The following is a 27,175-nucleotide window of genomic DNA, read 5'->3' as shown; positions in this document are numbered from 1 at the left end:
CTGAGTTTGTTCCTCTTTCTCCCGCTGCACCTAGGTTTGAGCTGGAAAAGGAGGAGGGAAGCAAATCAGGAGGGAGGACAGCAAGATTCAGATCCTGGGATTCCATACCACAGTGATTTCCTGAAGACATTTGACTCTGATCCCAATTTCAAGAGGTCGGTGGAAACCATCTCGAAATCCAGCCAATTCCCGTTTCCTGCAGCTGAAGCCACCTTTTTGACGGGATCACTGCCACCAGTGTGTGATCTGAATGCAGGGGCATTTCCAGCAAGGGATGCCGGAGCCACTTCTTCGCATGGTGCTGGCTGAGGTTGGCACCAGGAAGGGGGGGGGTTTACTTGGATGGGAGAGGTTCAGGCATCCCCCGTGAACATGTTTTCTTACCAGATGAGCAAGGCAGGTGATGATCCACGGTCTCGCCTGAGGTGCTATGCTTTTGTAGCTTTGAGGCCCAGTAAATACGGTGCTGCTGCTGCTATGAGGCCACAGCCTTGTGCTAAGCTAGCAAAAGGGGTCTCAGGACTCGTCAGGCCTTGCCTGAACTAGTCTTAGCCTGCCTGGAGCGTTGCTTTAGCTTGTTTAGCTGTAATAGCAATTATCTAATGACAAGATGATCATTACTTGCTTTGTTTTAGCTCTCCTACAATTGTGTGATGTAACACAGTCTTGTATGTGTTTTGTAACTAATGGCTAGTTATAATGAGAAGTTCTGTGCATAAGTAACTATCTATACTTCCATAGCAAAATGCATGTAGAGGACTACAGGCACGGGATGACAGCAGGGGCCTGAAGGAAGAGGCACAGGATGATGCCAGAGGCCCCAGGGCCATAAGCATCTCAGAGGGTCCGTGCATGGGTGAGGAGTGGCCCTGGTCCCCCTTGAGTGAGTCTGGGTGGGAGGGGGCGTAGAGACTCTGGGTTAACTGGCCAGGGAGGAGCAGAGGGATCTGGATGGGTGGTGGGCAGCAGTGTGCTCGGAGTGGGGTGAGTGTCCCGTGCTGGCGAGCAGGTACGAGGGGCTGTACGTGCTGGTCTGGGGGCAGCGAGGGATCCGCATGGGTGATGAGGTGCAGCTGGAGAGGGCTGGAGGATGCTCTGGGTGCGGAGGTGACACTGGGGTGCAGCAAGGGATGCCAGGGCTGCTGGTGTGGGTGTCACAGGGTGATGGGGTGTTGGTGGTGGGGTGGTGGAAGGCACTGGCAGCTGTGGTGCTGGGCTCAGGGGCTTTTGGGCTCCCCCATGCTGCAGGGGTCTGCTATGGGCACATGCAAGTTCCTCCCGCTGCCGCCTCTTCATCCCACACACGCCCGAGGGCACAGGGTGCCCCCGCTGAGCCCAGAAGGGCTGAGGAACAGATGTTTCCCCATGCCACCTGGGAAACTGTGCCTAAAACATGGTCTGTCTTGACCTGGGAGCTGGTGGAAAGATGCTGTTGACATCTCAGTGCCTCCTGTGGAGGAAGCATTGGATGGCGCGCTGAGCCAGGCATCTCACATTTAAAAATCTTGCCAAAGGCATGAAAAATGTTATTTGACTCTTGGAACATTTATTTGCTTTATATTTCCTGTATTTTTCAGGCAGGAAGGCCCAGGGAGAGTGGGACATCACTGGGATCCTCCAGTGATGGAGGCTTTTCCTTCATCAAATCCAGGCTTTGACAAGAAGGAAAACCCTAGGACCCTAAATCCCTTGGGACAGCCTGTGTGGGAAAAACACCCACACGCTGAAGGCACTAACTCCTCAGGGTGTGGAGAGTACAGTTCATCAGCAGGCACTGAGCAAAAGAAGGCAGAGCATCCATGGCCTTGCTCTGACACAGGGGGTGCCAGGAAGAACGAGAGCTATCCGAGATGCAGGACACCACGGCACGGAGGCAGGGTTACGAAGCAGTAGGGAACAACCCTGAAGCTGTAAATGCGAGGGACTTGCAGCGACCGTTGGGGTCAGGCTCCGGCATCCCTGCCTGGGAGGGCAGGAAACTGAAACACCTCCCAAATGGGACCCAAGGGTGATGCCCGGCCAGCAAGCTGCTGGGGAGCTTCATGGTGGTGGCTGAATGTGGATGGGGCTTTGCAGGTGCTTCTCTGGCCAAGGCAACGGGAGGGGAGGGCAGGTCCTGTCCTGCCAGCGCAGCCCATGCTTTCGAAGGAGGCTGCTCCAGCGGGGCTGGAAGACTGACGGCCGGGGCAGAGCTGAGCCAGGCAGCGGAGAAGCTCTGCTGCAGGTATCACTTGGGGCCTGGAAGGAGACCTCAGGAGACCACCCAATCCCTCCCTCTGCCCCACAGCAGGACCTTGGTCTGGACTCAGCCTCCCCAAATGCTCTGGTCCAAGCCTCGGCACCTGACAAGCATCTCTCCTGCGCTTTAAGGCTGTGACTCCCTGTTCCGCTCGCCCTGCTCTTTGCCTTTTACAACGGGAGACTGGCAGCACGTCCTCCCAGCTCCTCTTCTGCAGGCTGGACAACGCAGGCAGGCTTTCCTCAAGGGCAGGTGGGCAGGTGAGTGCTCCAGTCCATCGGTATTCCCGAAACAACCCTAGACTGAGGCTTGTCTTCTCTTTCTCTGAGTAACCATATCTTGGCTCAGTCCAGGCACTTTATCACATTTGGTTACAGAGTTTAATTTGGTTACAGAGTTTAGTTTAGAGATTAAAAGATGTTTGTAGGAACTAGTTGTTTTTTCATCTACATCTTTTCAGATTCACTTCTGGATTGTTTCACCTTTTAAGCCCATCTGTGGACACACAGGCAGTCCCTCCCTGCAAACAGATGGGTGAATGTCCTGGAAACCCTTTTTTAATCAAAGGAAAGACACGATGAATCTGGAAACAGACACTAATGGGTACGGGGGAGAAGGAGCCAGGGTCTCCCCGGGAAGAGCTCTCCAGCCTGCCTCTGCCACTCGCCTGCGGGCAGCGGGAGGTTCAGCTGCGAGGGGAGCTCTGCCCGTGCCCACCGTCCGTCCAGCAGCCCACCGTCCGTCCAGCAGCCCACCGTGTGTCCAGCAGCCCACCGTCCGTCCAGCAGCCCACCGCCACTGGGAGTTCAGCTGCTGGAAAATGCAAAGGGGTTTGGGCAAGGTGCCAACCGCTGCCTTTGAAGGGGACACTGACCCGAGGAGCAGGGTTTTGCAGGAGAACAAAGCGAAACCAAAGCCAACAGAAGAAAAAGCCTTCAGAAACAGGAGACTCCAGCTAGCTTGTTTAGAAATCCTCCAGGAGAAACTGTTGCTGTGAAAGAAATCCTTCTGCCCCAGGGCACGGAGCTGACACCAAATGGTCGCAGCTGGGACGGCTGTGGCTGCCCCAGCTGGCGAAATCAGAGAGCGAACTGCGAGCAGACGAGTGGCAAAACAAAGGGGTTTTTAATAATGAAGGTGTTGCTGGTAACATAGGTAAGGAAATGTGCTTGCTTACAAGTTTGAAGCTGACAGCATCCCTTTAAATAAGGAAATACATTTGCTGAGAGGAGAAAGTTATCTGGAAAGCCCTGTACAACGATGCAGTGTAGCAGCTAACACTACTCTGTTTCAAGTGCTATTAATACTCTCCACGGACCGGCTTCAAAAAACCTCTCACTTTTAGAAAAAGAAATGCTTTAAAAAAAAATGCAACCTGTGACCATCTATCCTAGCAGTGCACGGTGACCATTTGTACAATAGAAAAGTGGTGCTTTAAATAGTGAGTTGAAAGCTACTGCCACGTGCTTTATACAGCATGCAACAACGCCACGAGCTGGAGACACAGCAGGGGCTGCAGAGCCTCCTCCGACAGCTCCTGCATCCCGGGGAGCGCCCTGCGGGAGCCACGGCCGGGCTGCCCACAAGCCCCTCGCGCCGGACCTCCTCCCCAGCGGCTGCATCTCCGATGTGCTGTGCTTCCAGTAACACAAATATTAAATACGTTCAGTCTGTAAATAGTTTAACAATCTTTGTCAGCAACAATATTTACTTTGGCAAAACCAGAATTGCAAAGAAGTAGACGTGTCCGTCAAACAGTCTGCAGCAAATTGTTTGGTGGAAGCCAAGAAGTGAAGCAAAGGCTCCTTCTCGCTAGAGCCTGAGGAAGTATATTGCACAGAGACTCATAGGAGAAATGCTGGTGACTTCAAACGGGAGGCATCACTGCAGGAGAGCATCCATCCCTGCTGGCTTCAGGAGAACTAGCTCCTCCAGGCTCAGTGATTCACAGCTGTTCTCCGGACGGCCTTGCTCTGGGCTGTGAGCAGTGACGCTGGAGTAAACTTTGGGAAGAAGGGGATGACTCCTGGGGATCAGGGAAGAATGGGAAGAAGGATGGAGGGATGGATGGCAGAGAAGTGGAGGCAACAAAAGCAGATGCTCGCACAAAACCACAGCTCGCACAAAACCACAGCCACGCAAGGGCCTGCTGAGCCCTGCCCCACGTGCAGGTCACTGAACGCCTGTTCTGGCTCCCCCTGCTCCCAGGTCACGCAAGGCGGCAGAGATCCATCCTGACTTCTGGCCGTGCAAAGGACAGCCCCTCCAAAGCCTGGCTGTATTTTCCATACGACTTGCTCCTACCTTGGACCAAAACACATTACACATCTCTTCATCTGTACCACACTAGCTGGGACATGGCAGCTCCACCGGGATGCCACATCCTTTCAACACCTGCCTCCAATGCCCAGAGCTCTCTGCTCCAAGCTCACAGGCTTGATTCAGTTCAGACTGCAGCCAGGATGGCTCCTGGGCTTTCAGCCCCCCAGGCACCATGAGGATATGACAAGGTGCCACCACGAACATGGTGGGCTCCATCTCTCATCCACCTGGAGCAGAGCTGTACAGGGACTGGGCAACGCAGCTTCAGGGGCGGGAGGAAGGAAGCAAGGCGAGCCTGGCTGTACGGGGAAGTGTGCTTGTCGCCCTGGCTGGGCAGAGCCTCCCTGCTCCCACACCCCTGGGCATGGCCAAGATGAGCCCAGCAGGATTGCCTAAAGAGCTGGACAGGCAGAAAGGCAGTAGAGGAGGGGGCAGCAACGAGCTCTCCTCTCCATGATTTCCCATTGCCACCCAGGTGAGGTCTCCTCACCACACAGTTTTGTCATGAGCTGCTCCAGTTCTCATGAGAGTGACTGCTAAAACTGGGGGGAAAAAAGATAAAAGAAACAAAACTGAAGTTCTTGTCAATCTAAAGAAGTGTTGTTAAAGGCACTGGTGCCCTCTGTGGGGATGTGTCGATGGAGGAAAACCAAAGTACCAGAGCTGTTGTGCTGTCAGTTTGCAGTAACTGGAAATTCAAACAAGTTTATATGCTGGGAAAATGACTCCAGTTTCCCCTGGACGTGGCACCTTAGCCCTGTGTGTTCTCTGGCCTGACAGAAGCACTGTGCTGGCTGCTGCAGGCTTACAGCATCCTGCCTCCACCACCCTCCCTTTCACCACTGCTGCAGGTGCAGGTCCATGCTGGTGTTTAGATTGAGATCGGTAACATCTAGGAAATCAATGTTGAAGATGCTGGGACCCGCAGGGGTGAGCGAGCCAAAGCCGGTGGCGGAGCTGGGAGGTGTGAGGTCCAGCCACTCCATCGTTTCCCACGGAGACTCAGTGAAACTCATTTGTAAACCAGAGCCATCGGCAGGGGAAGGGGAGAGCTGGGTTTCCATGGGTGAGAGGGGAGTCTGTAAAATCTCCTGGGAGGTGAGCAGTTCATCTGCGGCTTTGCCGGAGAACCCCTCCATCATCCCTTCGAAGTGGGACTCTTCTCCCCCCATCTTCAGCAGGGCGATTTCACTGACCCTCCCCAGGGGGCTGTGGGCGTTCAGCAGGACCTCAAGGTGAGCATCACTGCTGCCCGGACAGTGCTCGAAGGAGAGCTGGGCTGAGGAGACCTGCTCGAACGCAGTGGATGACTTTGGGAGAGAAGCGCTGGAGTTCCCTGTAGACACCGTTATCTGAGGTACTTTCTGGAGGCAGGACCGATCTTCCTTGGCATTGGCTGGCATTTCTGTCAACAAATGAGAGAGGTTTGAGGTGCTCTGGCAGTGCCCACCACTGCTGGGCACAGGGGCACCACCACAGCCCCCAGCTGAGCTCTTGGGCATGACTACAGAGACCCCCCCGCTCATCCCCTTGGCATTGCCTGCCCACCCTCCCTGTGGGAAGCCTCGCACGTTCCTGCTTTCTGACCTCGACTCCCCGGTTTTGGACGCAGTCCCCTGGGCACAAGCACTGGCAGCTGTCCCCACGGGGCTGGGCATGGGTCGGGCATGGGAAAGGGCGCAGGCAGCACTTGGCACAGGGGAGGGCACTGGCAGTGCTCTATGTGGGAGATGGCACTGGGAGTGTTGCGGGACACTGGGGGCTCTGCCTGGGGAGGGTGCTGGCAGTGCTGAGCACAGGGCTGCCGCCCTGCCATCCCTTCTCTCTGTGCAGTCTGCACAGGCGATACCCAAGCCCTGACCACCCCACCAGGTCTGCACATGCGGGAGCACGCTCCGGGAGGGCCAATATGCTTTTGGATTCCATCTTAGTGGCTGCTGGCACAGGGAGGGCAAATGAAAGCTGTACTCAACTCAGGCAGCTCTGCTGGGGTGCACAGGGTGCACAGAGTGCACTGAGCCCCATGGACTGACGCTGGCTTGGAGGGGAAGCCCTGGAGGGGAACAGGGAAGCAGTGCGTACCTCCGCTCTCAATCAGCACGTCCAGGAGCTCGTCCATCTGCTGACTTCGTGTCATCTGCTGCAGCAAACGACAAAGAGGAGAGTAGAGGGCGTTAGGAGGAGAGTCCCTCCAGCCACAAGCCAGGTAGGTGGCTCTGGACCCCACAAATGGCTTTCTCCCATGCAGGAGAGATGCCACTCCAACATGGGGCTGGCAGCAGCTTTCAGGTGAGCACTGCAGGGCCCTGGGACAAGCACGGTGGATCTGGGGAGCATGGCACCAGGTTCCCCCCGCCCGGCCACCGACCCTCTGCTCAGTGGCCATCACAGACTGCCTGTTCCCAGGACCGTCAGGATGCAACAACTTTTTGGACCCAGCACCTCGCACAGGCATGTGCCTCTTTGCACTCCCTGCAGGTCCCTGGGGGCAACACATCCTCCTCTCCCTGACCGGAGACTGGAAGGACTTTCTGCACACCTCCCTGCCAGCCAGCGTAAGCCCATTTTTATCACTGCCAACAGCATCGCTCCATTTTCCTAAAGGCACCATCATGACCGGCATTGAGGCTGCTGACAGTCTCTCACAAGAAGGGGTTCATGGGGGATGGAGAGTCCTCCTGGTGGGAACAGCGCTCCCTTGGCCTGCTAAGGGAAGCAGATGGCATGGAGAAAGGGCCTTTGCTAATGGGCTAAAGAGGGAAGGTGAGGTTTCCTGGTGACTTGGGAATGGTCAAGAGTCTGTTTCTCCCAGAGCACTGAGCACCCTGAAGAAGAGTACACCGAAGTCCTGGGGTATTTGTGTGGGATGTCAGGAGCCCAGGGTGGACTGGCACCTTTCATCAGCACAGAAGACACTATCCCATCCAGCATGGTGTCTGACTGCTTTGTGGCAGTCATTCGGCAACTCACTCTTCAGGAAAAGCCCATTCCTTATGGAAACAGGCCTGTCCTACCCAGAGGCCCCATAACGGGTTGTAACTCCTGCAGGTGAGTTCCATGAACTGCAAAAGAACACTCTGCGCAGCCCTAGCCCTATAGAAAATAAAAATCATGCAGTTACCTGCTTTACTGCATCCTCATAGGGTGGAGGCTGCTTTACCTCTGAGAGGGCTGGGCTTGACTTACAAAAACTTGGGGATGGAATAGAAAACTTTTGACCTGCCTGCGTGGCCATCTGCATGGGGGAAATACAGGGAAACGGAGTCAATGCACACCAGTCTTTCACCCCTGTTGAAGCCAGAGTGGTGCCAGGGAAACTAACGCTTTTATGGGTCAAATCAGCTCAAACAAAGTGCCTGGCCTCCAGGCAGAAGAGAGGGAGGTAAACTAGCTCTGTCAGCCTAGCTCTGAGGCACAGGGCTGACCTTTGGTTGCCGCCAGAGCACTGGCATGATGCCGCAGAGCATCCCGGTGCTTGGTCCAGCCGTGAATGTGCAGAGCAATGGGGAGAGAGAAATGGGCTGCTGGTGGCTGGAATCCTCTCCATCACCACCTGTCTGGGGGCATCTCACAGACCCCAGGCCAGGGAAGACCACTCAAAAGAGTCACTGCCAGGTCAGCACCTAGGCTTTCCCTCTGGCTGTGCCAAACACCTGCATATCAGTGCCAGCTTTTTGCCAGTCCCCTCTTCCAGGATGGACCTCATCTGAAGGTCCAGTGCCTGCCAGTTGCTGTCCCCATCGCTTCTAGGCCCTTGTGTGCCCTTCCCCACCACCTGGCCATGGCTGCCTCGTCCCATGAGACCTAGCACCAGGGGATGCAGCATGGCCACGACAGGCAGGTCGGATCCAGAAATGAATCCAGGGAAGCGGTGAGGCCACTTGGCCTGGCCATGCACATCCTGGCCACCTTTCTGTGGAAGGCAGCTGGGAGGAACAGTAACCCTGGCTTGCAGGGGACAGCACTCCAATGCTGGGCACAGAGAGGGAGCTGTTGCTGAAGAGGGACCCTCACCCCTGGGAGCCCCTTGCAGGCAGCAGAGGGATGCTCAGGATGGGTGGTGTCGCGGCCAGGATGAGCTGCAGGACACCCTGGGCCCATCCCCTGCGTATGCCCCTTGCACCCGGGCAGTGAGGAAGGAGCTGGAGATGCCCCCAAGGTGTCGCTGCTCCGCGCTGATGCTCGCTGCCTGCTGCCCAGCCACCCAGAGCAGCCCCACTGCCTCTCTTGGAGTATTGCCTCTCTCTCTTGGAGCACTGTGTCCCACTACCTGTTGTCCCCACAGCTCTGCACCATTGCCCAGCTCACCTCCACTGCCGAGGTCACCCACCGCATCCCCTGCTTGCTGCCCCACTGCCCGGCTTATCCACAGCACTGCTCCCTATTGCCCAGCTCACCCAAAGCAGTGCTCCCCATTTCACCCAGTGTTGCCCATTTCACCCCAGCAGCAAGCCTCACTGCCTACCTCACCCCCACAGCACTGCACTCCACTGCCCATCCCCCGGCAGCACGCTGTCTCTGTGCCCCCTCACCCTAAATTGCTCCCCATTGCCCACCTCACTGGCAGTGCTGTGTGCCAGCTGCCCATGTCACCTATCTCACCATCCTCTGAATGGCTTAGAGACCACGCTGCATCCTGCTTTTTGCCACCTCGCAACACTGCACCCCACTGCCCAGCTCCTGCTCAGTGTGCTAACTGCGGGAATGTGATTCGTGAGCTGTCCTGCTCGAGCGCTGGCTGTTTCGCAGTGGCTGTCGCTCTGCTGTGCAGCTGTGGTGCGCTCAGGGTGCCCGTGCTGTACATCTTCCCTAAATGCAGCGTGCATGCATTGCACCACTGTGTGTGTTTTACAGACTGTATGATAGGTGTTGCTGCTGCTTGGGAAACCCTGGCGGGGTGCTGGGATGAATTGGGGCTGCGATCAGCAGCACCTTGTGCTGCTTTTATGTGTTGGCAGCGTGCGCCCCTCTCCAAGCTTTCGTACCTGTCCAGAGGGCTCAGTGAGGAGTGGTGAGCGCCAAAGGGACAACTCTCTGCTGTGCTGGTTGCCTGGTGGGGAGGCACAAGCTCTATCTGACTGCAGACCCCAATTGCAAGCCCTGCTCTACCTTCCCAAGAAAAGGCTTCCCATATGACCAGGGTAACTGTCCTCCTTCAACCCAGTGGTCAAAATCCCTCACATGCTGCTAGGAGCCGCAATGGCTCAGCAAGATGCTGAAAAGCCCTGCAACACTGCAGTGGGGCTCTCCCAGGGGGGTAGGAAGCTGTGCCAGGACTCTCCCAGGGGCTGAGGGATCTGTGCCGGTGCTTCCCTGCTGTGGTATAGAGCTTTGCCAGGGCTCCATGGGGCAGAGGGAGCTGTTCCAGGGCTTCCCCAGGGTGGAGGGAGCCATGCCAGGGCCCCATGGGGCAGGGGGAGCTGTGCCAGGACTCCCCCAGGGCACAGCTGTGCCAGACCCTCCCCCTGAGAGGAGAGGCAGCTGAGTTAGGGCTCTTTTAGGGCAGAAGAAGCTGCACCAATGCTCCCCCAAGGCAGAGGGAGCTGTGCCAGGTCTCCTCCAGGGGCAAAGGGAGCTGTGCCAGCACTTAACCAGGGGCAGAGGAAGCTGTGCCAGGTCTCCACGGGGCAGAGGGAGCTGTGCCAGGGCTCCACGGGGCAGAGGATGCTGTGCCAGGACTCTCACAGGACACAGGGAGCTTTGCCAGTGCTCACCCAGGGGCAGAGAGCTGCGCTGGGGTCCCCTGGGGAAGAGGAGAGCTGTGCCAGGGCTCCCCCAGGGCAGGAGCTGTGCTAGGGCTCCATGGGGCATGGGAGCTGTGCTGTGACCCCCCAGGGCAATTGGGTGTGGTGGCAGCAGGGATCCCCAGGAGATGCCCTGCAAAGGACCCTGCAGTGCCATCGGCTTCCAATCCGTTGTCCATCTGGGCTACTCTCTGCTTTTCCAGGCAGCCCCACCTGCTGCTACGGCCCCCTGCGTACCCACCCTGGGTGCCAGCAGTCCCAGTCTGATAGGAGAGGACTCAAACTGGGATGTTTTACTGACTGCCCGCAGGCACCAGCGCATTCACCACTGCGATGCCATCCGGGGTGCTCTCCACTTACCGATGCTGTGCGAAGGCAACTGTTGGTCTGCGGGGACCCGCTGCGCCCTTCTGCCTGTGAGCCAGGGGACACCGAGAGGAGATAGTGGCTGTTGGGGGACGGCGGCAGGCTGATGTGCTGGGGGCTCTTTGCAGCCCCGAGTGGAGAGTGCTGGGGGGAGCACTGTGGGCTCAGGAATGTCGAGGAGGTGATGGTGCTTTGGCCTGCAGGCTCCAAGCAGTGGCTATTTACAATGTGAGGCAGCTGCGGCACCCCACAGTTACTTAACTTATCCGAGCTGCTGGCTTGGCCTTTCAAGGTAGTTTGTTTGGATGCAAATGGACAGCTGGACACTGCGTTTTCTTGCTTGATGGGGACACCAAAGAAATGCTGAGCAGGCTGCTGCTTCTCCTCAAGGCCATTGCTTCTCTTGCGCTTCTGGAGCTGCATCCGTAGCTCTTCCACCTGCCTCTGCTCTTGCTGCAGCTTCCATGTCAGTTCATTGATGACCTTCTGCTTCTCCACCAGCATCTTGTCTTTCTCTGTGTCGATCCCTTCCAGCTCCAGCTGAATGCTCCCTCCATTCATGCTGCTCATGAGGCTTTCTTCGGCACTGCCATGAACCGGAGATGGCTGGAGACCGAACTGTGGAGAAGACATAGGCCCATCGTTGAATGTGTCTGGCAAAGAGCCGCTCACAGAGAGGTCGGAGGAGGCTGGAGAGATGGGTGGGGTGGAGCTGGTGCTGCCGAAGTGATAGAAGCCATTTGATAACATGCTGGTGGAGGACTGTGACTGGTAACTCGACAGGGTGCTTGTCGGAGTGACTGGGAAGGTGACAGTGGTGATCTCACTGAAGTTTGGCACTGTGTTGTTGCCACACTCCTGGAAGGGCCGCAGCCGTTCCATCAGTGCTGTTTTGGTACCTGACACAGGCAGGCCTCGTATTCGGAGCTGCTGTCTCAGTTCTGACACCTAGAAGGAAAGTCACCAACGATCAGTCGCAATGGCAGATGAGCCCTTTGAAAACTGAACATTTCTAACAAGGAGTCTCAGATCACAGGCTCCCAGCTTTCTGCTTTAAAGCTCTGAACCCCCAGGTGCTCGCTGTCTCACCTGCAGTCACCAGAGTCACCACACACAGCCCTGACCACTGCATGTCCTGCAGGACCTCGACCTTTCCTAACAGGAAAACCTTCCTTCTTCTTCCAGGAACGGTTACTGCACTCCGTGAACCAGCTGTGGTCCTTGGGCCACAGAGGTAACCCAAGATTCTCTTCCTAGCAGTAGGTTTCTACATGAACAGAGGACTTTCACACAGACCAGGAACTAGCTGAAGACATCCTTTAGCTCAGAGAATGTGACCACGTACCTTGGAGCCAGATACTTCATGTTCAGGCATCTGCACACGGTTCAGGCATCCAAGCTGGGGTATTGCTATGGCCAAACACATGTTATTTCTACCTCACCTTATTTCTTTCTCTAATAATGAGTATTGCTCCCAGGTCTCTGCTCCTAAAAGGACTTGGCCTTCCCCGTGGCTGAGGCTCCATTAGCATAGTACAAACGAACCATAGATGGGAGTGGTTCTCCCTTATGCCCTGCCTACATGAGAGATTTAGGTACTGTTCAAAGCAGTGCTAGTAGCTGCAGACTCCAGGAGATACCTGCTTGTGCAGAGAGCTGAGCTGGCCTGGCTGCAATGACCACTGAGAGGCTGAGTCACTAAGTGGAGGCCATGCTGACCTCCTAGCTTCTGGCTGGTCTGCTAGCAGCACCCATGATGTCCACCATAAAACCACAGAAGGTATGGAGCCATGAGCTGCAGGAGCAGCAGCACAGGTCATCCTTTAGTCCTCGACCTGATGGCCTGGCCTGCAGCCTTTTCAAGTTATACCTCAGGTTTGCTCATACATGCCTTGGAGCAATGCACCCATGCACTGCCTGCAGAGCTGCAAACCCATGTTTTCAGTTACCGTCGCAATGACCGATTCCTGACCCAGTGTGCTGTACTCCTGGGTTTGCTTACAGCATGGTGGTTCTGGTGTGCTGATCTGTGACACGCGGTCACTCCCATCCAGCTCAGCCTGTGGCACTACGCTGCACGTTTCAGTGGCAGCAAAGCACATTCAGGCTATAAGATTCTGCTCCTGCGGTGACAAAGTTTGCACTCACTTTCAGATCATCCAGGTTAGACGGCAGAGGGCCTGGCTTGATAGAGGAAACACAAGTCTGGCCTGAAAAGGTGGTTTTCACAGGAGACAGAGGGCTGGTGTTGACAGAAGTTGATGAAGAATTTGAACTTTTGACCATTTGCTCATTTGATTGCCTGAAATAACAAAGGAGATTGGGGTAACTTGTCTGCCCCTCCAGGGTCTCTGTGCCCAGTGTACCATCTCTCTGCTCCCTTGGGGCTGCTATCTCCCATATGAGACCTGAAGGACCACCAGCCCCAAGGAAAACCAGGTCGGGCTGTAAGATTGCCAGTGACCCACCAGCAGGTCACAGGTGCCCCAGCCAGTGCACAAAGCCAGAACAGCTTTGCAGGAGACTGTGCTATATTCCCAAGCTTTTATGTTTCACTTGCATGCATCTCTCCCCCTTGCACTGACACAAATGGGTATGGGAGGGGAAAGTTTAGAGGGAGACAGGGCTAAACCCTGCTGCTGGCACATTGCCGCTCACTTTAGCTGGCCTTGGTGCATCCCTGGGTAGCTGAAGTGCTGCTGTTGCTGCTGCTGTTGCTGCTGTTGCTGCTGCTGCTGGCTGAGGATCTGGAGCTGCAGAAAGAGCTGCTGCTGCTGGAGGAGTCTGGCGTATGCAGAGTCCATGGGCGGAGGGGACTTCTCTGCCTTCTGGTCTGGAGGGATGTACTGGTGATACTTCAGCTTCTTCACCTTGGGCTTGGTGTCCTTGGGCTTTTTGTGACGGTTCTTGCTGTCACTGGACGATTTGGACTGTTGGTCCAAGAAGGAAAGGAATTAGCTGGGAGAAGAGCTCCTGCCACCCCTGTGAGATCTCAAGAGGCCAGAGACAGAGAGGGACAGAGAGGGAGCAGCTCCTGCTGGCACCCTGACACCCCAGCTCCAAGAGCTCCTGAGCCTACATGTGGGGGACTCCCTCAGGGCCACATCTCATCTCAGTTGTGCTGGAGAGCACACAAGAAGGAGAATGATCCTTCTTGTCTAGAAGGTATTTCAGTGTTGCCTTGTATCTCATTCTGCTCCTAGCCCCAGGGAATGTTTCCAGTGCAGGACCTGAGCAATCACCTCTTGCAGGGTGCAATACTATACCTTATACCATTACAAAATGAGTCAAATTGCGGTTTTTGACAACAACTCCCTGCATTATTCCAGGCCTTAAGTCCAAACCCCCAGACCTCCCACGTATATGGGGTGCAGCATGCAGGCACTTCAGGCTTGGCTGCAGCCAGGTGCCCTGGGCTTGTTCCCTCTCCTGGGGAGCCTGGGGCATTACCTTCACCACCGAGGGCACTGGGAGGGGTGGGCTCTCCTGCCCTGCCGCCTGCTTGGGGCTGTCGCACTGGCTGCCCTGCCCCGAGGCCGTGTCCGGTGCCTGGCCGTCAGCGCTGTGGGGGTGATCCTGCAAGGGAGAATGAGCCGCGCGATGGGAGAGGGGATGTGGGGCCGGTGCAGGGGCTGGCCAGCCTGGATGACCTCTGTCCGCAAGGGGCACCTGGCACCCCATTCCCCCTGCCCCACGTTGTCCCCAGTCCATCCCAGTCCTCCCATGTCTAACCAAGCCCACTATCCCCACTTCTCCCAGGCTCTCCCAGTCCCCTCCCAGCCCCTCTGCCTCCCCAGTCCACCCCAGTCTCCAAGCCCTCTCCATTCCACCTCAGCCCTGTATCTGCGTCCCCCCAGCACATCGTTGGCCCCTCAGTGTCCCCCAGACTAGCCCAGTCTCCAAAGTCCACCGCTGGCCTGCCCCAGTCGCTCCCACCCCAGCCCCCTCCAGTTCACCCCAGCCCTCCCAGTTTCCCCACCACTCACCCAGCTTAAGCTAGTCTCCCCAGTCCCTCCCAGTCTCCTCAAGCCTAGGCCAGTTTCTCCAGTCCCTCCCCGGTCCCCCCAGTCCCTCGCTGCCGCCCCTGCAGTACCCGCGCCCGTCAGGAGGGGGCGCGGCGGCCCCGCGCAGCCCCGTGTCCCGCCAGGCCGGGCCGTGGGGCCCCCGCCGGCCCCGGGCGAGTCCCTGCCCTGGGCCTCCCGCCCCGCGCCCGGCGCTCCCCGGGCCCGGTGCCGTGGGCCCTACCTGGGGCGCCCCGGCAGCGGCGGCGGGGGGTGGCTCCGGGGCCTTGGTGCCGGCCGCCGACTCGGTGGAGCCCGGGGAGTCCTCGCTCCTGGCCTGCTCTGGAGACAGCCCATCGTTGCTGCTGTCCTCCTCGAAGGCGAAGGCGTCGGCCGACTTGGGGAAGCTGACCTGGGTGCCTGCCGGGGAGAAGGGGCGACGGTCAGGGCCCTGCCCTGCTGGAAGGGGGACGAGCGCGGCGGCGGGAGGGACGGGGCGAGCCGTGTGGGATGCCTCCGTGCCTGCGCCCGCCTCCTCCAGACCTGGCCGCGGGCGAAGGCCATGATAGTGCTCGGGGAGCTCCGCACCTCCTCCCGCCCCCAGCCCTGCGCAGGGGCAGCTCCCGGGTGTGCCCCCGCCGCTGGCGGGAGAGGAGGTGGCATCGGCTCCTGGCCTGTGCCATGGACCTGTTACTCGGGAGACGGGGAGAGGAGGCCTCTGAGGAGCCTGGCCCGCCAGGGGCAGGAGGCTTTTCACAGGCTCTGCCGTCCTGCCCCGCCATTGGGCTGAGATGGGGAGAGGGTCGTTAGAGTCGCCCTCCCCATCAGCTGAGCATCGCGACCCCGAGCCCACACCACACGTGGGACCCTGTCCTCAGCAGAAGAACTGAGGTTGAAATCCACCCGGAGGGTGACCTGTCTGTTCACGGCACAAGAGCCAGCATGTGTGGACCCAGCTGCAGCTGAACAGAGGCTTCCAGATCCTGTTCCTGTCCACGAGCTTCACCACGCGACATGCTTCGAACCACTACCATTGCCTCCTGCCTGCCCCAGACAGTGCTTCTTCCCCCTGCAAAGCTTGTGGGACGCTATCTCCTAGTCAGATGGGCAAGAGCTCTTGACCCTCAGCTTTTGCTGATAAAGTGCTGAAACAGAAAAGGTCTCATGTGCCTGGGGAGGGCTGCAGGTGGGGGTAGAGGAAGGAACAGCACAGCCATGCTCGTAATCTCCTCGTGCTCGTGTCTGGCATTTGTCAGGCAGCTTGGCATGCTGATAGCGAGGTGACAAATGGGGAAATAGGAAGGGCCCAGGGACAACCTTCCACCTGTCCCTGCTGCCGGTCTAGCAATGTGTGCCTTCTCACTGACACACACCCTCCTGCTCTGACCCCTGCCCCTATCTGAGAGATAAGGGTTATCTCTGCTTGCTCTGGCTCGTGGTTCCAGGGTGGGCGAGGAAGCAGGGAGCCCTGGCTCCTCGCCCCAAGCTGCTGCCCAGCTGCCATAAGGGGTGGGGCCATGAGAGCAACCGCGTCCTGTGGAGAGCCTCTCCTCCCCACTCTTCAGGGCCAGGACTCCTCCCGTGTCCCTGGAAACAGGGCCTGTCCTCTCTCCGTCAGAGGCAGCACCCAAACTGGGTCTTCCCTGAGGAACTGCAGCGCTGCATGGTCCATCGCCTGCGCTGGGTGGGAGGCTGCCCCATGCCTGCACACAAGTGTGGGCATCCTCTCTTGGGAAAAATGACACCAAGCAAGGGGGACTTGTGGATCTCCAAGACTCCCACAGGGCTAGCATTTAAGAAGCACGTGTTGAGAACTGGAGGCAAAGCCAGGAGCCCAAGGGACCTTCAGGACACAGCGGCAGCCCAGAGCACGACAGGAATGTGCTGCATCCTGCTGCTTGATACCGGGGGCCTGTGCCGGGTGGGGAATGCTGCCCTTATCTATCCCGCTCTCGCCCAGCCCGGGGCTGACCGTATTGTTTCACGATCCCATGTCTCTGCTGTAATCTCAGGCAGAATGGTGTTTGCTCGGGCCTGTTTCTAATGCACTGGGTATTGTCCTCTCAAGCGCATTGGACAAAGTGATGACAAGGACCTGGTAAAAAAAGGTTCTTATATCACTGCTCAGCTATGTAGGGCACTGGCGGCCTCCTGTCACTGGGACGTTAGGGCTTTCGGTTGGGGTCTGGCACTTTCTGCTCACCCTGCCGGAGGTGATTAGAGGAACACGTCAGCTGAACTTTCCACTGTATAAACAGTTGAGATTCCAAAGTTAAAGTAAAATGATTTTAAACCCTGTCATCTTTCTGGTATTGCAAAAACAAAAGGCTTAACGTTCAGAAGTGCCAGTGCTCATCTCTGCTCTGTGTTCAGCCCTTCGCCCCAAACCGTGAGCACCACAAAGCGCCTCTGACTCCAGAAATCAGCTTGAGGATCCTTCAGCCTGGGGCTTTCTTCTGCAGAAAGTTGAGGGCTGGGATTGTGTTCCTGGTGCAAGTGCACCACCTCCTTCTCATGGCACCCAACAGTCCTAAGTAACTTCATGTTTGACCCTAATGTGCTGCGTGTTTCACCCTAGATGGGATAAAACTGGCTTACAGGACACGTTTTTTTCCCCAGCAATGTGATAGAAGGGCATTGCTAAAGGGAGAAATTTAAAATTGAGCAAATAGTTTTCAGCCAGACTTTTTGTTTTTAACAATTTTGTCCCGTAAAACTCTGTTTACCACAAGCTCCTGACAAAGCAGCTGGAGAAAAACTCTGCTCAAACACCAAGCACACTTGCCCAGCCTCCAAGCCTCAGCTCCAGTGGATAAAGTCGTGCTCAAACTGCCTTGAATGTTTATAAAGGGGGGATTTTTTAAAACTTTTTTTTCCACTCTTCTGTCCTTCGATAAGCGGCTGGGGAGATTTTACTTGAACTCTCCTTAAAAATTCCTCTTCAGACAGAGTCCTGGAACATTTCACCTTCAAAGGCAAGAGCTGTGAAATGCTGGAAATGGAGCAGCTCAAGGACCAGCCTGGAGAAGCCGCTGTACGAACGCTGCGTGCACTTCGCAGTGGGAAAACCAAGAGCAGGAAAAATCGCAGGGCAGATATCTGATACAGACACAGATACAGATACAGAGCGGTATCTGAGCCTTGAATATTTCATGTTATTTATGCTGGTTTCTGAGATGAAACAAAAGTCAAAGCGCCTCCTGTTTCAATTCTCATTTTTTGGCATCACTCTTGTTATTCAAAGACCCCTCCTGTCCCAGAGCCCTGCCACTGCCCCCAGCTTGCTCTGAGCCCCAGAACAGGCACTTAACATGGGATTATGCCAATGGAAATAAGCCCATGAATTGAGGAACCAGGAGCAACAGAACAAGGAGTCACCAGGGGTCAGAGCATCTCTCAGTGCCTCACTTGAGACCCAAGGGCCAATTTGAACATGTGGAGATGGCCCCAGGCTTCAAAAATAGGGGCTGCTGTCCTGGCACTGCAGGACCCTGCTGGCTTTCCTGCGTCTTTCTCTTCTTTTGGACCTTCCTCTCCTGGCACTGGGGCCTGAGTCAAAAGCTGAGTCACCTTTTTGCTTTGTGTCACCTCCCGCACCAGCCTCCCTGCAGCAGCATGGGGGAAATAATTGTGAAGGATTCTGCCTTCCTCCTCCAGCTGGCGGGTAGGTGATGGTGGAACACCAAGCTTAGGCATAAGTCAAGTGCTGGGTACTGGTAGGTAGGAGCATACCCTGCTTTGGGGTGCAGGCTGCTCCTCATATTCCCCAGCAGTCTAGCACCCCAGGAATGCTTCCCCACCCCAGCGATGCAGCATCCTGCTCTGTTGGGCTTTGCATACCACTAGCATCAGTGGAGAAAGAAGAGAACTGCAGCCTCGCTGAACTGGGGCCATTCCACCCCCACCTACTGAGATGTAAAAGCTTGGCATGGCACAAGTGGGAGAATCCAGGCTGGCCTCACAACCACATGCGTGCACCCAGGTCCTCTCCCGCACGAGGGAGGAAGGAACGCTCTGTCTCCAGCAGTATCATTTATGAGCTCAAAGCCTTGGGGGAAGGAAAGGGTTTAAGAAGGGAGGTTCTTTCTGAGGAGACATGGCTGAGCAATTGTGCATGGTTCCATGGTCATTGCTCTAAGAAGATGAGAACTTTCTTTTCATAGGTCTGGATAAGATAACGCAGGCTGTGCTGGACTGGGCTGCTCACTGTGAAAATAATAAAAATTAAGCAATAAATGCAGCTCTTAGGTCCAGGCCGGTTACTTCCTGCAGTCGCTGTGGTACGTCCTCGTAACCTCGCCAGCCCCTGCCCTGTGCCATGCACGCAACACAACACGCACGTTCACTTCCACTACCTTTTATGGCCTCTTTCACAGCTGAGTCGACCGGAATAATATTCTTCTCCACCAGCTCCAAAGGACCCGGCCTGAGAGCAATCTTTTCATTGAGATCATCTGCCAGTCGGGCTCTTTTCAGCTTCATTTGAGTAGACTGAATGGACCCCTCTGCAGCTGAGTCTAAAAGGCCAAATGGAAGGTGTCAGTTCAGGACCTGGGGCATCTGTAAGCACAGTGCTCAGCGAGGATGTGCTTCCCCTTCAGCACAGCCTTTCTGGGCTGTGGCCAAAACCTAAGCATGGCTCAGTGCACAGCAGGAGGTGCTCTGAGGCTGGGAGGCAGGATGCTGGACTGGATGGGGCTGGTGGGGTTTGGGACATGGGTCCTCCTCTAAGCCTTAGGTCCAGCTTCTCCATTCCCAAGCAAGAGCCTCTGTCTACTAGCCTAGGCTTGTCAACCCAGCCTGCAGCTGGAGCATCCTCCCCAAGGCCCAGGAATGTTCTGCAATGGAAACTGCATTAACAAGCTGTGAGTAACATGAGGACCAAAGTGGACTCCAGCTCCTGCCTGCCAGGAGCCCATTGGCCCTTGTGGGCTAATGCAGATGGATCCCTACTTCTGGGGAACAGCTGGAGAAAAGAACCATTAACAATGTTTGACAACTGGAGTAAATGGTTTACACTGGAAGATCAAAAGCTGAGTCTTCAGGAATGGACATTTGGAGGTGGCATGATTGCAGTGCTCCCAGCCTTCAGAGGAAAAACAAGCCAGAGAAGAGCGCAACAAGGGCAGCTAGATCTGGAAGCTACAGCCCTACCAAACACAGCTGAGAAGTCCCCAGTTATTGAGTGGTGACAGAAGAGTAGCCAATTAAACAGAAAGATTTCCTGAACAAAGGTGACCTGGCTCCTCTGGTGGCACAGGCGTGAGTAGTGAGGGAGCGGGATTCTAAACTAGGCCATGTCTATACCCTCGGGGGTCTACAGTAAGAAGGGCTGCATCTAGGTTGTGCTATCTTCAAAGACTGGACAGTCTTCTAGAAGAGATACTGTAGGCAATGCAAACTACAGGGCTTGATACCAGGGAAAAATTCTCTGCGGGAGGTCAGGAGAGCTGATCTAAGGTCACTTCTGGCCTCAGACTATACAGGGCAGTGAACACACATGAGCTCCTTGAGGTGAACAGAAACAGAAGGTGTGCCTGTAAGGCATTTAGATGATGCAAAGTGTCTCAGCTGGCCAATTTCAATCACCTCTAGGTCCTGTAATGAACTAAATGGATACATAAGTCCATGATACGCCAGGGCACACCTCCATGAAATACAGAGCACGACGGACAGAGGTGTGAGCAGAGGCTTTGGCCAAGAGGAGTGTGTGGGGCAGCACAGCCAGCTTGCTCACTACACAGCCAGGCAGTCTCTGCTCCACCTCTCCTCCATCTGTGTCTGGCTGGCCCTGTCCATGCCTGGTGACTGCAGCTCCCTCCACATCTTGTTTCCAGCCTCCAGGCCCCAACTCCAGTCTGTATTGCTTCTATAATTTAACCTAAGGGAAAGACACTTTCCATCTGTTAAACAAGCAACGGCACTAGCTCATTTTGGGGGTGGAGACCCAAGGGAAAGGCAAGGCGGCGGCACTGATCCGGCATGGGCCCCTGGCTCAAACCTCATGCGTGCCAGAGGAAAAAAGAAATATGGACTTCATCCATGCTGAGAACAGAGGCCAGCATTAACAGTTGCCAGAGAGTGATCTGCTTCTTCCAGGCAACTGACAGGACTCGAGGAGAGAGTCTGCACATCCTCCCTATTTCTAAGGAGCTTGTTATCTCCAGAGATAACGAGGGACACCGCAGTGTTCTGCTGTCTGTGATGGGATGCAGCGGAGCCATGCCAGCTCTCTGGCACCAGGATGGGAGAGGGGAGAGCTGCTGTAGCTCATGGATGGATAGCAGGGCTCTTTTCATATGGCTCTGCTTGGGTCATTGACTGCATCGCCATGAATTGTCACATAGACTATCCAGAATTATGGCAAAACAAAAGATGACGAGCTTTGGGAGGGTATTGCACGTACCTACTACACAGATTTCAGTGCCCTGGACAACAAATGCCCCGGGTATGCTTTTCATGAGGATCAGACGTCGGCACCTCTGTCTAACAGAGTCGTCTCTCACAGCTGTTCTTTACCCCACTGTCCTCTAGAGCATCTTATACTGGTCCCCACCAGAGATGGGACAAAGGCCTTGGGTCTGCTTCTGTCAGGGAATAAATGTGTGTCCTGCCTCCTGAAGACCAGATCTGGACTGAGTTCCATACAACATGTGTCCCATTTGAATCTGCCTCTTATGAGCAGCTGGGACAAAGTTAATCATGATGTGTCCTGAAGGGAACCCGAGTGGGGCAGGAGAGACATGAGTTACAAGGCAGGAGGCACAAGGAGTATGTGGGAGAAGCTCAGGCAGTCTTACCTTGTAAAATGTGCATATTGACCAGGTCTGATCTCTCAGGCCTGCTTCTGATCTTGTGCTTGAGATAATCTTCAGTCTGCAGAACACAAATGCAGAGAGTTACCTGGCTAGAGCAGCAATAAGGTACAGAGAGCATCTGCCCCTCTGCCATCCCATGGTTCCTTTGGATTTATTACAAGCTGGGTTGAGTGAGCTCCAAAATGGCATTTTTTTCACTCAGACACTGGCTTGTTCTTGGGCAGAAGTTGTTCAGAAAGGGAGCAATGTGCATGGAGCTGCTGGCTGTTCACTATACCCACTTCTAAGCTGTGTTCTTTCCAATTTCCCTTGGGCTTCTGATACCTGAAGTATTACAAGAGCTCATGGGAAGGATGAGACCTATTCACTGGGAGTGGTGGATCAGCTCCTAGCTTAGCATACCATGTTGCCTTTGAGAGCTGTACCAAAGCAGCTCCAGAGCGTACTGTTAGCAATGGCTTCTGTGGGAAGCGTGGCACTCCGGAGTGAGATATACGGCTGAGAAAGTCATGAAGACACCCACACTCTCTACCCAGGTCAGTCATGAGGCTTAGCCTTCCTGCAGTCTTGCAGCTCCTGTGCTCTATGGTTCTTCACCCCAGCTATGGTGTAGGGTTGGGAAAATCCACTTTGCAGATCACCGCAGCTGAGCTTGTGATGAACATGGTCCTGGAGCCTTGTGCCAACTTCCTCATGGCTTAGGAAGAGAAAGGCACACAGAGGTACAGTAACGCCGCCCAGTAGGGCCAAGGAAGTCAGTGTTGAGGGCAGCTGACCTCAAGAATACAAATATAAGCTTATCCTACGGTGAAGAAAGCTAGAGCACAACTTGGACAAATTGTTAGCTGTTTGCTGAGTTGCGATGCAAGAAGAAATACTGCAAAAAATGTATAGTTCAAAGAGGTTAAAATCTTTGGGATAAATATAAAAGAATAGTACAAGCAGCTGGAGCAAAACTGGAAAACCCACAGTACAAAATGTACAGGATCATGAGAAAAAGATTTTTAAGGACTTTTGTAGCCAGGACAAGGCAATGGAAAGTGCTGTCTGTGTTCCATAAACAGGAGAAATAATTCTGCATGCTGCTGAGATGGCTACAGGATTTAATGCCTTTTTAAACCATCCTCACTAAAAAGATAAATGGCTATTTATCAATCAGATGACTAAGCCAAGAACCTTCAGCAACAAAAGAGAAGAAGCTCCAGTTTTCAGGTTGGAGAACAGGTTGGAGAATACTCAGATGAGTTAAATGTTCCCAAAGAGTTTGAGATATGCAAGGCTAGAGTAATAGCAACTATCTGTGGGTCTCCAGGAAACTGGGCAAGGGAGAGCATAATTTCTTGCTTTAAAAGAGATGGAGAGAAGAAACCAGGAAATTATAAACCAGTCAGCAAGATATTGGACGAAGTAATCAAACAATCTATATAAATGAATTTTGAAGATAGCAAGAAGGTGAGTAACAGCCAGGATGGATTCATCAAGAACAAACCATATCACACCAACCTAATTTCCTTCTATGGAGAGATGACAGGTTTCTGTTACAGGAATAAATGATGAATGTCATGTAGCTTGACTTTAAGCATATTTTCACATTATTTCACATGGCTTTCTCATATGCAAGAAAGAGAAATTTGGTCTGGATAAGACTAACATAAAAAAGGAGCATAGCTGTGGGTCACCAGAGGAATTAGGAATAGCTCACAGTCTAAACAGAAGAATATATCAAATCATGTTGCACAGCAATTTTTCCTACTAGTCAATATATTCATTAATGCCTTGGATGACAGAAGACACGGTCCTTAACTTTGAATCATTCAAGGCTAACAGATTACAATGCAACATGATTTGGAGTAATTGAAGAAATTATCTGAAATACATTTGATAAAATTTCAAGGACATTTGGAGAGGACTGCATTCAGGTCACAGTTAGCCACAGCTAAACCAGCTGATTAAGCACTGGGGTGGATGAAGACTTAATCCACCAGAGATGCTTCTGTAGTGGTCACTGGACAGCGGCCTTAGGCAGAAATTAGTTACTCCATAAATAGAGAAAAAAATATAAAAGGCTCTGGAGAATCTAGTCATCAGCAGCTGAACCATGTCGCCAGACCAGCAGGCAGCTTTCTAGGAGACACAGCAAAGGATGTCGGATGGGCCCTGCAAATGACGAATAACAAAGCCCCACTCTGTGCCCTGCATCTGAAAGGGTCCATGGGAAGGGTCTGGACAACAGCTACAGAAATCATTATTGAGCCAGGGATGGGATCAATGAGGAGAGGCTGAAGGGATGGGAGGCTGGCCAGTCCAGAGGTGAGGTGGCTGTAGGGAAACAGGATGCAAAATACTTTTTCAAAGTGTTACAAGAAAAAAGATAAAAAGATCTGCATGTACATGCATATAGGAGAAAAAGTAATGGGCTTAAACTGCAACAGAACAGCTTGGACTGGGAATCAGGGGACACTTGCTAACAGCACAGGTTAGAGAGCACTGGAGCAGGTTGCTGGGGGGTGGGATGTCCGTCGGTGGTCACACATCTGCCAGGAATGACCCAAATGGGGCTGTTCTGCTCTGGGGCAGTGGCACGACAGCTGTCCCCTGCAGTCCCTCCCTGCTAAAGCCCTGCTGAGGCAGACTGCCTCAGGGAAGTCAGCCTGCTCTCTGTCCTCCAATCCAGCAATCTATTATAGGACATTGACTTCAAAGTCTGCTGCACTGGCCTGATGCCAGCCTCTAACATAGCCAGTGACATGTTTAAACAAATAATAGACATTTTATTTACTGAAGTCTTTTACAGTTCCTCACCCTTCCCCCCGTATTTTTCCCCAGCTTATTTTCACCAACACAGTCCCTTGTTTGGACCATGTGTAGGTTTGCCTGGTTCCCACGCCAGGTCAGAGCAAGCTGGTGTCTGCACCTGAGTGCAATTAAATTCACCTAATGCATTTCCAGCTAACCCTCAGATCAGGTCTTGACTTGGGCAAAGCTTGGATTGCTGTCCAACAGATGTGGCATCGGTCATGTTGAACCCAGCATTCACACTGCGTTAGCCTGGCTTTCTGCTGGGATTTCAGTTCCTTTTGACCGTTGCTGTTTATAAGCTGCATTTGTGTCTCTGGGGTGCAGATGGTGGAGAAAGACTTCAGATGTGTTTTTTTTAGCGTCAGCTGAAGCTTTCAAAACACATGAAAGTGGTTATTGTTATCTGCTTTCTGTTTGCAGAACATCAGTTTGGAGGAATATCAGCTAAACAACAAATGCCATTGAGTAATTATCTGGGAACAGCCACTGCTCCTTCCCTGTCACAGCTCTAAGCAGGGCATCCTTGCAAAGGAGTATATGTTTGTTATGGGCTGCACTCATTAGTGTCTTCGTTAGCAAGCTCTAAGAATGCAGGCAGTTTGGGATAGACTAGACCATCCTTCCCTTTTCCCCAGGCAACTAGCCAGTGAAAGCTTTTGAAGAGAAAGACAAAGAGACACAAATGTATACTTAAACTGTAAAATATATGACACTTCAAGGATACTTTGGATTGCTTGAAATTTTGTAAGCATACTAATTTTTCAGAGTCATATTGTGTTTCTTATGCTAGCTGTTTATTACCGCAGGAGACTCGGGGCAAGTGATTTGGAGTGTGTTTAAGTTCAGAAGAGCACTCCTCCATATTTCACAATCATTCTTCCTTGCAAAGATCCTTTTCCATGTGACTGCAAGCACGTTTTGCAGATTAATGGAACAAACTCTTGTGTTCAAGCAAAACCTGCATGACTGATTGTTCCCTTTTCCATGGACATCCCTCCAGCTTAGTCAAGGCTGAATGGCAGATGCTTGGAAAACCAGTGTGATTTCCCAAAAAGTGATTGCATCACACAGTTTCGATGTGTTCTGGAAATGGCTACTTATCTTATCTCTGCCTTCAGCAATATTTAGGAAAGCCTGAGTGCAGTTAGATAATGGGGCTGGTGGGACTCTGGCCCATTTAGCCCCTCGGAGGTGGTGTGTGTGTCGTAATGGCCAAGCCGCACTGTGAGCTAAAAGCCAGGCTCCTGTCTGATGACAAGTGTGAGCTCCCTAGGGACTCGCTCCAGGTGACAAAGGGCATCTGCATTCCTCCTGCACACTTGCTAAATAGTTAGGCTCCATCAGTTCTGTTTGCTGCTGGCTCTGCTCTAACCCTGCTGACTTGAGCACAAGTGGAGAACAGCCAGCACAGTGAGGAGCGGGCTGTGGACCTGGCTCAGGGAGGAAAACAGCACTTCAGCTGGTTGGACATTTACTGGAAGGATTGCCAATGCCATACTGAACTGTGCCCTGCCCACAGCCTCTTGTAAAACCCAGGGGTTGTTGTGAAACCCCATAGCTCAGGGCACAGATGGCCCTTCTGCCCTTTTAAACATTCCCCTGCTTGGAGAAGGGTGCTCGAGAGCATTTGTGAACCCTGGCTTGGCCCCACTATGTCTGGAAGCAGGGAAGATGCCCTGACCCTCATCCTTAGCCACAGGGCCTGAATGGAGGATGCCAGAGGAGGGGACAGTGGTGGAAGGTGCTTTCAAACCCCACAACTCATGCAAAGCGAGCCCACGTGTTCCCTCATCAGGATGGCTGCAGGAGTTACCTTGGCTCGCTCCAGACTTTTTCGCTGTTCATGGAATGCGGATGGGCTTTTCAGTGCTGCAACAGGAAAGAAAGAGGAGCAGTCAGCACAGGAGCGGAAGCAAGCAGCCACCAGGATATTCAGCAACAGCATTTTAATGAGTGCTATAAAAATAGCAACACAAACTAGCCGTTCTCTTTATTGCGCTGACTAAAAATAACTCAGGAAAGCTCTGGGAAATCCCGTGCTCTCAGCCAGTCCATGGCAGGAGAGCAGGGGGGACGGAGAGCATGGGGAGAGCAGGAGGCACATGGGCAGGGAGGGGGTGCGGGCTTTGAAACGTAGTGCTCCGTGGGACAAGTCAGAGAGCAGATGCGGCTTTTCCCTGGAGTGTTTGCTGCTGGTCGTGGAAGGCACCACAGCCCCAGAAGACAGATCTGGGAAGAGCAATAACGTGAGAGGGTACCTCATCTGCAAGTAAAACCTACAAGTGACTGAGGCTTGAGGCCAGCAGGAAAACTGAGAAGACCTGCCTCACTTCTTGGGGTCATGTGGGCAGAGCCTCCAGCGAGGGTCTTTCAAGGCAAGGCCCTGGAGCTGTGGTCCTTTGTCCCTCTCCTGTCACTGACTACCCCTCCATCTCTCACTGGACGTTTGTCCTGTCACCTGCCCAGAAGCATCTGTGTGACATGGGGTCTCCCTGGCCAGGCAGCAGACCATGCCCTCAGCATCTCCTGACACCTAGGAGGATTAACCCAGAGGGGCTCCCAAAAAAAGGCCAATGATCCCTGCCTCTCGGACCAGTGAACACCAGTCCCATGGAGCAGTCTGTATTGGAGTCATGGAGAACCCTGCACATTTCCTTGTTTACTCTGGTTCAGTAGAAGCAGGAGCAGAATTTGCACAGTGAAGGGGTTAATATTTCTCAGATCCTGCAAAAATTATTTTCTGGCTGTGTAAGCAGGCAAAATTAACTGTTCCCATTGGGACAGGGAAGGGGAAGGTGTCCTGACCCACAAAACCAGTCTGCTACAACTCTTTCTTTGGCAACAGGAATTCCCTTTCCATCTTCTGAATGGCATCCAATAAGGATG

The 27,175-nt window shown here is 54.0% G+C and overlaps 1 protein-coding gene across 16 annotated transcripts in view; it reads right to left on the bottom strand.

Moving 5' to 3' along the window:
- Positions 1-3,202: 3,202 nt before the first annotated feature.
- The window catches only part of MYOCD (myocardin), a 268,262-nt gene continuing 244,289 nt past the window's right edge, over positions 3,203-27,175 (bottom strand). For 6 of the 16 annotated variants that reach the window (XM_087751036.1, XM_087751042.1, XM_087751040.1 and 3 more), the window contains 10 exons: positions 26,103-26,158; positions 21,473-21,548; positions 19,028-19,189; positions 14,917-15,092; positions 14,122-14,247; positions 13,330-13,601; positions 12,820-12,973; positions 10,666-11,619; positions 6,644-6,701; positions 3,206-5,966 (listed from right to left, as the gene is read on the bottom strand). In XM_087751036.1, coding sequence (XP_087607162.1) covers positions 5,398-5,966; positions 6,644-6,701; positions 10,666-11,619; positions 12,820-12,973; positions 13,330-13,601; positions 14,122-14,247; positions 14,917-15,092; positions 19,028-19,189; positions 21,473-21,548; positions 26,103-26,158 — 2,603 coding nt within the window. In that variant the 3' untranslated portion in view covers positions 3,206-5,397. Of the gene's footprint in view, positions 5,967-6,643; positions 6,702-7,682; positions 7,797-10,665; positions 11,620-12,819; positions 12,974-13,329; positions 13,602-14,121; positions 14,248-14,916; positions 15,093-19,027; positions 19,190-21,472; positions 21,549-26,102; positions 26,159-27,175 lie in introns of all 16 variants that reach the window. The other 10 variants (XM_087751038.1, XM_087751043.1, XM_087751044.1 and 7 more) reach the window with 6 other exon arrangements.

This window comes from Nipponia nippon, unplaced genomic scaffold, assembly GCF_047370975.1.
Source record: "Nipponia nippon isolate SJK-2023a ecotype South Korea unplaced genomic scaffold, ASM4737097v1 scaffold_14, whole genome shotgun sequence".
In the NCBI taxonomy this organism is placed as follows: domain Eukaryota; kingdom Metazoa; phylum Chordata; class Aves; order Pelecaniformes; family Threskiornithidae; genus Nipponia; species Nipponia nippon.
The sequence above is the reverse complement of the archived record's forward strand: the minus strand, read 5'-3'. Positions and strand labels throughout refer to the sequence as shown.